Source organism: Amblyomma mixtum, chromosome 6, assembly GCF_055824585.1.
Source record: "Amblyomma mixtum isolate Tamu chromosome 6, ASM5582458v1, whole genome shotgun sequence".
NCBI classification, from domain to species: domain Eukaryota; kingdom Metazoa; phylum Arthropoda; class Arachnida; order Ixodida; family Ixodidae; genus Amblyomma; species Amblyomma mixtum.
In genome coordinates, this window is record NC_143017.1 from 20925464 (window position 1) to 20939333 (window position 13870).

Consider the following 13870-nt stretch of genomic DNA (forward strand, 5'->3'; position numbering starts at 1 on the left):
AATTATTGCACTGACCGCTGCCAAGAGAGCCGCGATGACTGCATCTTTCCCACGCTCTGCAGTTGCGCCAGCTGGCCGCGGTGTGCTGTCGGATTTACCTCGCAGCGCGTCACTGTATGATTTCGGTTGTGGGCTGGTTGGGGAGGGTTGGGTCGTGGTTCCAGTCCCCTCTCTAGCGTTTGGCAATGCTGCGGGCGTGGTGGTGGTGGCAGGTGCGAGCTGCGTTCTTCTCACCGCGCGCTGGGCCTCCCGCCGTGAGGTAGGAGCGGTGGTTTTGGTGAGAATGATGGCCACTTTGCGTTCTTCCTGCCAGCGGGGGCAGCGGGGCTCACTGGCTGGATGTGGCCCACGACAGTTCACACACCGTGGGTTGGGCGAAGAGCATTCCACGATGAGGTGGGTCTCTGCTCCACAGCGGCAGCAGCGCGACGAGGCAGTGCACGCCGCAGTCGCATGTCCGAATGCCCAGCACTTGCGACACTGCACAGGGCGCGGAAGGCAGGCTCGAACAGGGCGCCGCAGCTTGAACAGTGCTACCTCGCTGGGGGGGGTGTGTCCTTCGAAATGAAGGATTAAATTTTTCCCCCTCCTGGCGCACCCAACGAGTGGAGCTCTGCTCTCGATATTAGCTGCGAGCTCGTTCTCTGGGATGTTGACATCCACTCCGTAGAGCATCCCCGTGCAGGTGTTCGTGCGTGCCGCGCGGGCGCGAACTTGGACACCACACACAGAGGTAATTCCCAGGAGCGGCTGTAAATCCGTCGCGGGTGGTGCGTCCACGGCCACAACGTTGCGACGGTGATTGACGCGCACAGCCTGAACTCCTGGTAGCTTGGAAAGTTCCGCTGCAATTGCGTCGCGCGACGAATCCAAAAAGTTTGCCTTTTTGCCCACGGGTCTGAGGAGCACAGTTTCCGAGCGGCCACCGTCAGCTGGCCGTTGGGCGAGGGGAGCGAAACGGGTTTCCACGCCGAGAGAGAGGGTAGCGCGCCTCTCCGGGCCAGCAGACGACGCCGCGGGAGAAGTGCCGCTGCCGATCGGGTGGCGCTGCTGTTGCGACGACTCTAATCGAGGGGCTTTAGACGACTCTGGTGCGCGGGCGTTGGGAGAGGGAGTGGACGAGGAGGAAGCCGCTCGGACGGGCGTGGGCAGCTGGCTCACTGCATTTGCCTCTGCCAGGGAGGGGAAATCCTCCGTTGGGGGGGGGGTGCTGCCTTGGGTGGCTTGAGCAGGCAGTGCCTTGCTTTCTTTGTTGGTTTGAGAGGCTTGTTGGTGCTGCTGCTCGCTGCGTTCTGTGTGCCCAGGGTGGTGGAGGGGGCTGAGAGGGAGGAAGGCCACTGAAACTGGTCTGCAGGGGTTGTTGGCCGCGGGCTACTGCTGCCGGTGGGAGAGGGGAGGGCCGCCTGTGCAGTTGGGGCGAGCTGACTATATTGGGCCTCTTCTGGCGTGGAGGGGGAAGCCTCAGGGGGGGGGGCGGCGTTGCTTTCTTAAGCTTGCGCACACCGCGCTTGGTTTTTTTTTTGGATTTCTTTGACGTTTTCTTGCTCGCTGCAGCGGTGCGGGCTGTTTTCCGGGCACCCTTGGCTGGGGGGAGAGGGGGTGAGAAGGCTTGCTCCCACTGTTTCTCCTCGGGTGCTGCCTGGGTAGAGGAACCGGTATGGTTGCGATGCCGTCGCGGTGGCGCCGGAATTTGCGAACCCCGGTGGTCATCGGGAGAGACACTGTTGATGCGCGCCGCTGGGGGCGCGATTTGGGGCAGGACGAAGGAACTGGCCAAGTCGTTCTCCAGCAAGGATGCACAGCCATGAGCAGTAAAGATGCTTTGAGAGGCATTCGCTGCTCCTTCTTGTAGGAGGAGGATGGAGCTTTTTTCGCCTGCCTCCACAGGGATGGTGACAACTGTGGATGGCGTCGGTGTTGAGGTCAGGGGGCTGTCGTGGGATGATTCCGACATGTCCGCAGGGGTGTTGGGGGTGAGCGGGCGTTGGCCAGCGCTGACAACCTGTCGAGTCTGATGTTGTAGCTCGATGATTTTGGTTGCGTCGGCGTATAGCTGGTGGAGCATACGCGAGCAGCCGACGCTGCCAGAGCGGCGGTGTGAGCTTCGGAGGCCTCTTGGTGCACCCTCCATCGTCTCGTTAAGACGGTTTGGTTGTCTAATTAAGTTAGAGAGCTAGTAGAGAGCCCCATGGTGGGGAGATGATAGGAGACTAGAGGACTCAGAATCAGAGGACAGAGAATGCCCACAGAAGAGAAGGAGAAAGAGTAAGTGAAAGCACAGAGGAAACAAAACAGAGAAAAGCGACCGGACGCCGCGCAACGAAAACTGAGGTAATACTAGAAGCACGGACTGCCGTCCACGTGGGGAAGAGCGAGGCGGCCGCGCCGGGATTGGCCCGAAAGCCGCGCGGACCTCGCGGAGCAAGGGCGCGGCGCCGCCAATGAGAGGGGCGCGCTGCGTGCACGCAGAATGCTGGAAAGCGAGGCGCGCGCTGGGACGATGAAGTGTCGTGCACCTCACAGTCTTGAACGCAGGTCACACGCTCCAATAAATGTCAGCAGGTGACGCAGGGCTTTGATTTGGCTCCCACGGGAGCGTGGAGGGAAGAGAAGGTCTTCCAGGGTGGCGCACGGCAAGCCGAGGTCTCTATACCCCTGCTGCATGAGTGAGCGCTCCCGTGGGAACGCAGGGCACACGCACAAAATGTGGGTCATAGATTCCTCTGCACCGCACTGCGAGCACAGTGATGACGGAGGGTCACAGAAGCGGTGGAGACGGTCGGCGGTCCACCCAGAGCCAGTGCGGAGGCGGAGAAGCAGGGCGTAATCCGCCCACGCGAGTTTGCGTGGGTCAACTGTTGTAAACCTGGCTGCGGTGGCCACTCGTGGGTCAGTGTGGAGGCGCCGAATGGTGCGTCGCAGGGTTAGTTTAGCGTTGTCGTAGGGGTGACCAGTCGCGACAGGGGCACTTTCGGATCGAGAGCGGCCCGGGCTAGTTGGTCAGCCGCCTCGTTCCCCTCAACGCCAACGTGGGAGGGGACCCACTGGAGAGTTATCTGGCAGCCGCGGGCACCGAGCAGATGAAGCTTGAGCGCTGTGAGTTGCAGCAGGCGAGAGCCCTTCTCGGGTTGTTGAAGGGCTTGCAGTGAACTCCTGGAATCCGTGAGGATGGCTGCTTGGCTGACGGCCGGGTTGGAGCTAAGAATGTCGGTAGCGAGCGAGTTGGCTGTCAGCTCAGCCGAGAGGGACGATGACGGTGTTTTGAGTCCGATCTGCCGGACGGCGTGCAGAGCGGGAGAAATGCAGGCTGCTGCGGCCCGTCCCATCTCCTCGTTGACGGAGCCATCTGTGTACAGGAGGGTGTGGCCCTCGAAGTCTTCGTGCACTTTCGCAGCGACTTCCTGCTGCAGGGCGCATCGCGGGGTGCTTCGTTTGGAGATGACGCCGTGGAGCGTGGTGGATATGCTCGGCGGCCGATAAATATGCGGCGGCGGGAAGCGGGGCGGTGGTGGTGGGCCGAGCAGCTGATGAGTCTGTTTAACAGCCTTGCCCATTTGCGTGCGGGACTGCGCTCTGAGATGTTTGAGCAGAGCCGCACAGGTGCCCGAACGCTGCATGCGCACTACATGGTTCAGAGCAGTCAGCTGGGCGCGCAAAGACACGGGCCATGTGGCTGTTTCAGCATAGGTCGCTGCGACTGGCGAGTTCCGCGGGAGGCCAAAGAAGTGACGCAGTGCATTGCGGTGCGCCTTGTCGACTTCGTTCCACTGCGCTTGCGACAGGCCAACGAGTGGGAGGGCGTAGAGTGTCCTGGCAGTGGCGACCGCATCGTAAATGCGCAGGCAGAGCGCGGGAGAGCAGCCACTGCCTTTAGCGAGGAAGCGCCGCGCGATGCGGGCGACGAGGGCTGCCTGGCTGCGGATGGCTTTGAGCGCGGGTCCCCAGGTGAGGCGCGAATCGATGACCAGGCCCAGATAACGCACGCTCTTACGCCACGGGATGGGAGTGCCATTGAGGGTGAGAGGGGCTGTTCGGTTGTGCGCCGCCGCGTTGTTTGGGTGCACCATGAGCGCCTCGCTTTTCCCGGGCGAGAGGGTGAGGCCTATGCCCTTTAGGTGGGTCGCAATCGCGTTCAGGGCAGCCTGGATTTTGATGCGGGCTGCGCGCCCGCGGCGGGTTGTGGAACGCGCGAAGACAGCGATGTCGTCCGCGTACACTGCGATGCGGACAGTCTTCCGCGCGCGTGGCGGAATGCAGTCTGTCAGCTGGGCGAGGACGATGTTAAACAGGAAAGGGCTCAGCACACTGCCCTGAGGCACGCCGCACGGAAGGTGGTGTTGAGAGCTGGTGGTGTTGTTGACTCGCACACACATGCGGCGGCTCTCGAGGAAGGAGCGGAGGTACGAATATAACCTTCCCTTGATGCCGATGGCTGCGAGAGAGTCTGTGATGGCCCAGTGTGGCACTGAGTCAAAGGCGCTCCTGACGTCGAGAAGGACGAGGAATCCCGCCTCTCCGCAGGCGCGGGCCTGTTCTAGTGTGGCGACGACGTCGGAGATGCAGTCAGCTGTGCAGCGTTGGCGGCGAAAGCCGCTCTGCAGTGGCGAGAGCGCGCCGCAGGCGGTTGCAATCCATTGAAGTCGGCGCAGCGCCATGGCTTCCATCGTTTTCCCCGCGGCCGAGGTGAGGGAGATGGGCCGGTAGAGGTGAGCAGCTTCCTCTGTTTGCCCCGTTTGAGGATGGGCACGACAACCGCGGTTTGCCAGGCCTCAGGGAGGGCGCCGCTCGTCCAGACCTCGTTTAACGCCGCGAGGAGAGCCCGGCGCTGCGGAGCATCGAGGTTTCGGAGCATCTGGTACGTGATGCCATCTTCCCCGGGTGCGCTGCCTCGCTTGCGCGTCGTGAGAGCAGTTTGCAGCTCCCCGATGGTAAGGGGGTCCTCGCAAAGTGAGTTAATATTGCACCTCGACTCGCTGCGAGACGCGGAGCGCGGGGGGAGGGGGCAGCGCCGGTCGTGCTGCTGGCGCTTCGGGGATGAATTGGAGCGCCAGGCGCTCAGTCAGCTCCTCGGTGCTGATGCCCAGGTGGATGGCTGCGGCGAGGACGGGGTGTCTCGGCAGTTTGGGCTGCAGCATTCCCCGGACGATGCGCCAGGCTCTCGGCTGGTAGCGCGGGTCGTTGAATGTAAAACAGAGTGCTGCCCAGCTTTGAAGGCGGCGGCGGCGAGCGTGTCGTCGGCACACGGCGTCGATACGGTTGTACACTGTCTTATCGGACGGCCGTCGAGAGCGCAACATGCGCCTTTGTGCTTGCCGGCGCACGGCGCGGAGATTGAGAAGTTTGATGTCGGGCACGGGGGTGCCGACAGGTACTGTGCAAACGGTTGAGGCCTCCCTCGCGCACTGGACCACAGCGTGTAGGAAATTCGCGTCAGGTGGGATGGCGGCGCACCTTTCGCGAAAGAGTTCCCACCTGGTCGCCACGTAAGAGCGCGTGCGTGGGCGCGTGATGGCTGGCAGCACTGCGATGGGGAAGTGGTCCGACCCATGGGTGTCTGGCGCGCACTGCCACACATAGTCTTGCAAGCAAGCTGGCGAAACAAATGCGATATCGATTGCCGTGGGGGCTCCCGGGGCGTTTAGGAAGGTGGGTTCGCCGCGGTTTAAGAGGACGAGGCCCGCGGTGAGCGCTGCGTCATATATGTCCTTGCCGCGACGATCGCACCGTCGCGAGCCCCACGCAGTGTGGTGGGCGTTCAGGTCACCGCACAGAATGCAGTTTCTGGTGAGCCGCTGGGTGAGGCGCGTGAGCACAGTGGGATCGCACTGGATGCCAGGGCGAATGTAGACACTCGCCACCGAGGTGTCGGTGCCCCGAATGCGCACTGTCACTGCTGCACACTCTGTAGAACCGCCGGCGGGGTCCGCGACATCGTGCACCACATGTAGGAGTTCGGCGCGCACATACACAGCCACACGTGGCTTGCCGACGGGGTGGGAGGGGTTGCGGCACGGGGAATCAATGCAGGCCACTGCACCGCACTCCGAAGCACTGCTGTAGCCAATGTAACCAGGGAGCGAGACGTCCTCTGCGCGGCAGTAGGTCTCCTGCAGTGCCAGGACATCAAAAGGGTGCAGCGGCAGGTGTTCTGCCAGCTCAGCTGATCGGCGGCGCAGCGAGTTACAGTTACACTGCAACACACGCAGCCGAAATGCAGCTGAGCTAGCCATGGTTGGTGAGGGCGCGTTGCGCGGCCAGAGCCGCTGCACACAACTTGCGTGCTGGAGACGTGGGAGGGAGCTCGTCGATGAGTGCCTGAACGGCTGCCGAAAGGGCAGCGATGATATTGTCACGCGGATCTTGTGGGGGTGCCGTGGCCGTTGCGATTGGGGCTAGCCCGGTGACCACATCGCGGTATGACCGCTGCCCTGAGGACGCGCTGTCGAGTGCAGTTGAGGTGCCGATCTGGGTGCTGGCGGACGCGACGAAGTTGTGTGCAGCGTGAGCGCTGGGAGGTGCGGGTGTTATGGGAGCAGGCTGGGACGCTGTTGCGGGTTGCATGCGCTCCCGGACGAGGCGTCTGGCCTCGGGGCGACTCGATGTGCTTGTCCGAGGTAGCCATGGTGACCGCAACGCGTCGCTCGTGCTGCCATCGTGGGCAGCGAGGCTCACTGGCCGCGTGCGTGCCGCCGCAGTTGATGCAGCGTGGTTTGGCAGAATCGCACTCGGATGGATGAGGTGCGGCTCCACATCGAAGGCATCGGGGCTGATCTGTGCAGGCAGCAGTGGCGTGGCCGAGTATACCGCACTGTGTGCACTGTAGCGGGCGTGGGAGACGGGGACGGACGCGACGGCGAAGCTTGAAAAGCGCGATTTCTGGCGGAGGACAGAGGCCGGCGAATCGAATGACCAGGTTGTCCCGGTTTCTCCAGCAGCCGATGACGGGGACGCGGCTCTCGATGCCAGCCTTTATGTCCTCCTCAGATAGGCCCTTGTCGACTCCGAAAACGAGTTCGGTGGATGTTTTCATGCCCAGCTCTTTGGGACGGACCCGAATGCCTTGTATCGACGTAAGCGCGAGGAGCGGCGCGAGGTCAGTGGCCGGGTGAGTGTCAACAGCACACACATTGCGCCTCTGGTTCACGCGGACCGCCGTGACTCCGGGAAGCCTTGAGAGCTGAGCGGCGATCGCGTCTCTTGAGGCAGACAGGAAGTTGCCCTGTCTGTCTACCGGGAAGTATAAGACGGTGGAAGTCTTGTTTTGTGCTGGTGAGGCGAGCGGCGCTGAGAAGCGCGCATTCGTTCTCGGCTTGGTGGATGGGCCGCCGGCGCTAGCAGACGACGCGCTCGGAGCGAGAGGATCTTCGAGCGGCCGAAGGGCCAAGCGCCGCCTGCGATTGGTTGGCCAAGGAGGCTGGGCCGCTTGTGGTTGGCTGCTGCTTGGCGCAGCGGTGGCACCATCTCTCGGGCGCTGAGGGAGTTGGGAGCCTTGGAGCGGGGGTGAATGACTGGCTGACGCTGAGCCGCGCGCAGCGGTCTCGTAGTCGGCAGGCGTGAAAGCATCCACAATGGGTTGCGTCACAGTGAGCTGGGTGCCAGGTGCGGCGGTTGTCGCCGGCGGCTGGGGGTTGTGAGAGAGGGGGGGAACGGGTTCCCGCGTCGATGGTTTGAGCAGCGCGCCTCTCTGGGCTAGCAGACGACGCCGCGGGAGAAATGCCGCTGCCGTTCGGGTGGCGCTGCTGTTGCGACGACTCTGGTGCGCGGGCGTTGGGAGAGGGAGTGGAGGAAGCCGCTCGGACCGGCCTGGGCAGCTGGCTCACCGCATTTGCCTCTGCCAGGGAGGGAAAATCCTTTGTTGGGGGGGGGGTGCTGCCTTGGCCTGCTTTCAAAGTCAAAGTGTTTATTTAGACAACTGAATGGTACAGTTGCCTAGGGCGCAGACTAAAAGGCAAAAGGATGCCTGACAAAGAGTCCACGCCCTTCTTGCTCCCATTCGAGAGCACAAGACATTCAGCGAGTAAAATAGACATAAAAACGAAATGGAAATACAGAAAGGATTGGTTAACAGTGAACTGAAGTAATTTCATCTTAAACATTTATCTACAGTTGGAGAAGTACTATGAGAGACAACAGAATAAAAAAGAAAAAAAGAAGTGGTTATGCCTGGAGTGACAACAGATACATGGTGATGCAATTTTTGAAAGCTTTCAATGATTTGCTTTCTTGAATAATGTTTACAGCAGGATGGTGATCGTTTAAAAAACTGGAAATTCTGTAGCTAAGTTTCTGGGCGCCGTAGTTAGTACGTATTTTTTCCTTATTATAACTTATGTGCCGTATGTTGTAGCTGTGTGGTTTCGTGAGATACTTATGACAAAAGGCGGCAGGATCAGAATGCATTTGTTGGTAAGTGGCTAACGCTATCTTTTTGTTTATAACATTCCACAGTGTAAGCAATTGGTGTTTCCTAAACAATGGGGCAGTGTGGCTAAGGTATGGTGCATTATCCATTAGTCGCAGAAATTTCTTTTGTAATAAGTATATGTTTTCTATGCTTGTTTTAGGTGCTGTGCCCCAAACAAGAAGACAATAGTGGAAACGCGAATGTACCAGTGTGTAGTATAGTTGTTTCTTTAGCCACATAGGCAAAAGGTCCTTTAATTTATACATGATACCAATGGACCTAGAGATACCTGTGCGAACTTTTTCAATGTGAGGGGACCAGTCGAGATGTTCGTGAAATATGACGCCAAGAAATTTATGAGATATTGCACGTTCAATAGATTCATCACAAAATTGAATCAGTATTTCTTGTTTAATGCACTTGTTACGTGCGCGGAATATAATGTACTTAGTTTTTTTAGTGTTTAACTGCAGTTCGTTAGTGCGGAGCCATGTGGATAAGTTTTGCAGCCATATATTGGTTTCTACTTGGAGGGCTTCCAGATCTTGTCCGCAGAAGAATACATTGGTATCGTCAGCGTACAGTACTATTTCTGGTGTAGAGGGCACGTTAATTACATCATTTATATAAAGAAGAAATAACAGCGGCCCAAGGATTGATCCTTGCGGAACTCCATAATGTATTAGACCTAAGCTGGACTTTGCATTCGGAATGTTCGTGTACTGTTGACGATTTGAGAGGTAATTCTTTATTAATGTGAGAGCCGTTCCTCTAATGCCATATTTATCCTCCTGAGACCCGTGTATGGCAATTTGTCCAATATATTGGACATTAGCTTTTAAGCCAGTACTCCCGCGTCGAAAGATTCATCTTCATAAAACCTGCTTGTCCAATACATTGGACAACTGGTTGCGCCATCTGTGCACCTTTTTTGAAATTAAACTGCTCACTTTCCCGCCAAAACACTTTGAAAATTGCGGCGGTCAGCGGCGCGGCGTTCTATGGCACCTGCTGGAGAAGTAAGTGTTGTTTCTGCGATTTTTACCTACTTTGAACGCGTAAATTTTGTTGGATATCAACAAAAATAGAACAGGAAACATGTAGATATCATAATTGTAACTCTACATGACCTAACTTTTCTGTGCTTTCAATTTGATTTCACATGTCCAATACGTTGGACGCTGGGACTCAGCCCGGTTATTTTGACCGCGCTTTTGAGATGGCTTTCGCAATAACTGTAAACTAATACTGCTGGTATTTAACGGCTTGGGACGAAATAACAACTTTTTTTGTTGTAGGAAACAGGCCTCGCGTTCCTGATGAGACGGCCGAAGCAGTTTTGCAAAGAATTGCATAAGCCAACACATCAGACATTGACTTATCGGACAGCAACGACGACACTATTGTCTATTCAAAAAAAGCAAGAAACCCAAGAAACGTCAAGAAGCAAGAAACGTCAAGGAAAAAAACAGCAAGAAACAGAGAGTGACAGTGAAGTTGAGTGGAGCCCACCATGAAAGCAAGCTCGACGAGGAGAGACCAACAAAAGTGCCTACCAGTAAAGTCCCTGTATGAGCTTTTCTAAAAAAAGCTGGTCTAGGGACTTTACCTACCACTTCCCAAGGCTGTCTGACGCAGCTAACGCTGCGCGCTGCAGGTTTGAGGGGTGCACCATGAAAACAAAGTTTTTTTGCACAAAATGTCAGCAGTTCTTCTGCATAACAAAAGACAGAAGATGCTTCGAAAAGGCACACAGCAAGTGAGCACAGCGAAACTTTTGTATTCAGTTGACGTATATTTTGCTACTTTGACTTTTGTCATAATAAAGTATTTTTTTCGCACACTTTTCACAGCTTTATCTGAAGTATTTTGCGGCACGCCCACTGGGTGGGAAAATACGGCTAGAGTCCTAGTGTCCAATATATTGGACATCGTGCTGAGCCGAAACTATTAGTTCTGTTGAGAAAATATCTCTCACTTTTCACCTTTGTACTCCTACCAGCTAATTCTGAAACCCTACAAAATTTTTGTGCACTCAAATTCACTTCGGGTCTCAGGAGGATATATAACTTGTATAACAATATCGGGTGCTTGATAGAATCGAATGCTTTCCTAAAGTCAAGAAAAACACCTATTGTATATATTTTCTGCTCAAAATTGTCTATTATCTTATCCTTAATTTTTATTAGCGCCATTTCAGTAGATTTCTCTTTCTGAAATCCATATTGCTGTTCTGCGATATCGTTTCGCTTGCAGAAGTTTAGTAGTCTGATGTTTATAACCTGTTCAATTACTTTCGAGAGGACTGGTAGTACCGAAATTGGCCTATAGTTATTTATATCATTTCTATCGCCTCCCTTGTGTATGACGGAGACTTTTGCAATTTTTAGTTTGTCTGGAAATATTCCGCTACTCAAAATAAGGTTGCATATATGCGTAAGTGGCTCACTAATCATGTGACTAACGGATTTTATAGGTTGAACTTTAATATCATCAGCACCACATGCACTGCTACTTTTTAAGTTTTTGATTACTGTGCAGATTTCCAATTCTGTAGTTGGAAACATGAACATTGAGCTTTCGATGTTGGATGTGAGATACGATGTAAAATCACAGTTACTTGCCTGAGATTTACTTGAAGCCCCTGATATGAGAAAATGCTCATTAAGTTTGTCAGCAAGCGACGCCCCTGTGTAAGGCACACCATTTATAACAAGTTCAGAGATGCCGTCTCTTTCATTTTTGGACATTAGCTTGTTTACGGTATTCCATACCTGTTTAGGGTTGTTGCAGATATCAGTAAACTTATGTTCGTAATAACTGGTCCTGGCTTTTTTAATATCAGAGCTTAACTTGTTACGAATTCGTTTATACTCAATCAAACTGTCTATATTTTTCGTTCTGATAAAAGAGGCAAATAGTCTGTCACGATTTCTAATTCTTTTCAGAAGTTCAGCATTTATCCATGGTTTTCTGGCTTTTTTGCACTTTTTGAATTGCACTGTAGGAAAGGCTTGATTATAAAGCTCGGTAACTTTTTTAATAAAGACGTCATATGCTGTAACGGGGTCAGATAGTTGAAAAACCTCTGCCCAACTTGTTCCTGCTACTAAGTTTCTAAATATTGTGGTCTTTGCTTCATTAATGATTCTATATGTAATCGGTGCACTGATTTTGGAATGACTCTGTGTTGTAAAGTATGGTTTAAATGACAGGAAAATCGGCAAATGGTCACTAACATCAGCTATCAGTACACCTGCTTGCACATCATCCTTTTTGTAGCTTGTGAAGCACACATCTAGTAAAGTACGGCACATATCAGTCACTCTAGTTGGCATATGTATCACATTTTCACAACCAAACGAGAAAAAAATATCAAGCATCCTTTGCTGATTAGATTCAGGCAATAAGAGATCGATATTGAAATCACCACAAATAACTACAGGCGACTTAAACTGCATGCACTGTTCTAACATATTTTCAAGAAATACTAAAAACATTGCCTGTGATCCAGAAGGCGGCCTGTATATAACGGCAAATATGGTACCAACACATTTTAACATGACACACTCAAAGTGCTGATCTATGACACAGAAATCTTCAATGGTGGCATAGTTTAGGTGGTTCATTACATAAATGGCCACACCTCCCCCTCTCTTATTACTCCGTGAAACTGATGCGCATTTGTATCCTGGAAATTGTATGACATCATAATCATTGGTAAACCAAGTCTCAGTGAAAGCTAAAAATTCAAATTTATGGTCTAGTGCATTTAGGAGGGTTTCTACAGAATCCTGTTTATTCCGAAGGCTTTGCGCATTGAGATGGAATAAGGAAAGTTGATTTTTTTCTCGTAGAGGCTTGGAATGTTTAAACGAATCAGCATCATGATAAGAATATGCGAACGAGGCTGTCATTTTCAAGGGTGCTGCTATCAGTTACCGTGGTGTGCATACGGCCTATTACTCAACGTATCTTATCCAGACCGTTAGTCGTCCTAATCCTGATAACTCGGCTGCGGGGGCCACGACGAACAAACATTTTTCCATTCTTCAACCAGGCAAACTCATACTCTTTTTCCTTGGCCGTTTTTTTCATTTTCCAAAAGAGCGCCTTGTTCTGTGCTGTCAGGTTTTCATTGAAGAAGATTTTAGATTTCGCTTCCTTTAGCTGTCCCTTTTTTGCAAGCCATAAGTCTCTGGTTGAACGGGATAGGAAGCGTACAAGAACAGGTCTAACCTTCTTAAAACTCTCCCCGACCTCACTGTCACTACTAGCACTCGCGTTGTTAGTGCTCTCCTTGATAGACCGTGAGGGCAATCGATGAACAGCCTCAACATCTGCCTCGGAAAGCAGCGGAAGTTCGAGATCAGTGGCCAAGACATTAAGCTTTTCCAGTAGGTTTTCATTTTCATGATGGGGCAGCCCAAGTATTTCTAAATTTTGGCGTCTGCTGTACTGCTCTAGTTCGTTAACTTGTTGCCTTAATTCCTGGTTTTCTTGTTCTGCTACCAGAACCTCGAGTTTTTCCACTCGCTTTCCGAGGGCAGATATATCTGCATCCTGTTGCTTCATTTTCGACAAAACTTCGTCGTATTTTGTGGACATTTCCTGCATAAACTGCTCAATACCATCCACAGTGGCCTTTATCTCTCCTAGTGCGTCGATTTTCGATTTGATCTCAAGTACTTCTGTGAGCACGAGACGAACATCTGTAATTTCACTTCCAAGATTCATTTCCGGTTCCTCGCTTGTTTTCTTGCCACTATGGTTGCTTCGAGCCTTAGCTGTTTTGCATGTTGGGCATTTCCATGCTTTTTTTGCAGTTTCTGCCTTTTTCTTGTATGTGGCTTCACTTACCCCAGAACATGTGCCAAGATGATACACATAACAACACTCTGAGCATGTCAGAAACGCTTCATCCTCAGAAAACTGCTCGTTGCATGCAAGACATGTGTCAGCCATTTTTCACTTGTCACGACAGACCGAGCAGTCAGCAGCAGCGGCTACCAGAAAAAAAATAGCTAAAGTTGCATTTCAAGGGGAAAAGGAGGAAAAAAAAACCAACCTGTAAATTAAGGTGATGTTTTTAGGGCACGGATAGTAGGTCCTGCGGTGCCACTGCTGCTGAATGCTTGTGAAGCAGATCCCCGGTGGCAAGCTGCTTTTATAGCTGTTGGGCGGTGACGTCACGAGCTACGTCGATGTTAGCAGCCAGTTTCCCAGCCACGTTTCCGATCGCCAGTCATTCTGCGGTAGCTCATCCGGGGCAGATGTACGCAATCGGCTCCTGTAAATTAAGGTGATGTTTTTAGGGCACGGATAGTAGGTCCTGCGGTGCCACTGCTGCTGAATGCTTGTGAAGCAGATCCCCGGTGGCAAGCTGCTTTTATAGCTGTTGGGCGGTGACGTCACGAGCTACGTCGATGTTAGCAGCCAGTTTCCCAGCCACGTTTCCGATCGCCA

The 13870-nt window shown here is 53.4% G+C and overlaps 1 protein-coding gene and 1 pseudogene across 1 annotated transcript; both read right to left on the bottom strand.

Annotated features, from left to right (window-relative positions):
- Window positions 1-2367: 2367 nt before the first annotated feature.
- On the bottom strand, window positions 2368-4673 carry LOC149338379 (uncharacterized; annotated as a pseudogene).
- Window positions 4674-11545: 6872 nt separating this feature from the next.
- LOC149338380 (uncharacterized) lies at window positions 11546-13475 on the bottom strand. Its single transcript, XM_089550310.1, has one exon. It carries the CDS (start codon window positions 13367-13369, stop codon window positions 12371-12373), a length of 999 nt encoding a protein of 332 aa, XP_089406436.1. The 5' UTR covers window positions 13370-13475; the 3' UTR covers window positions 11546-12370.
- Between the last annotated feature and the right edge of the window lie 395 nt (window positions 13476-13870).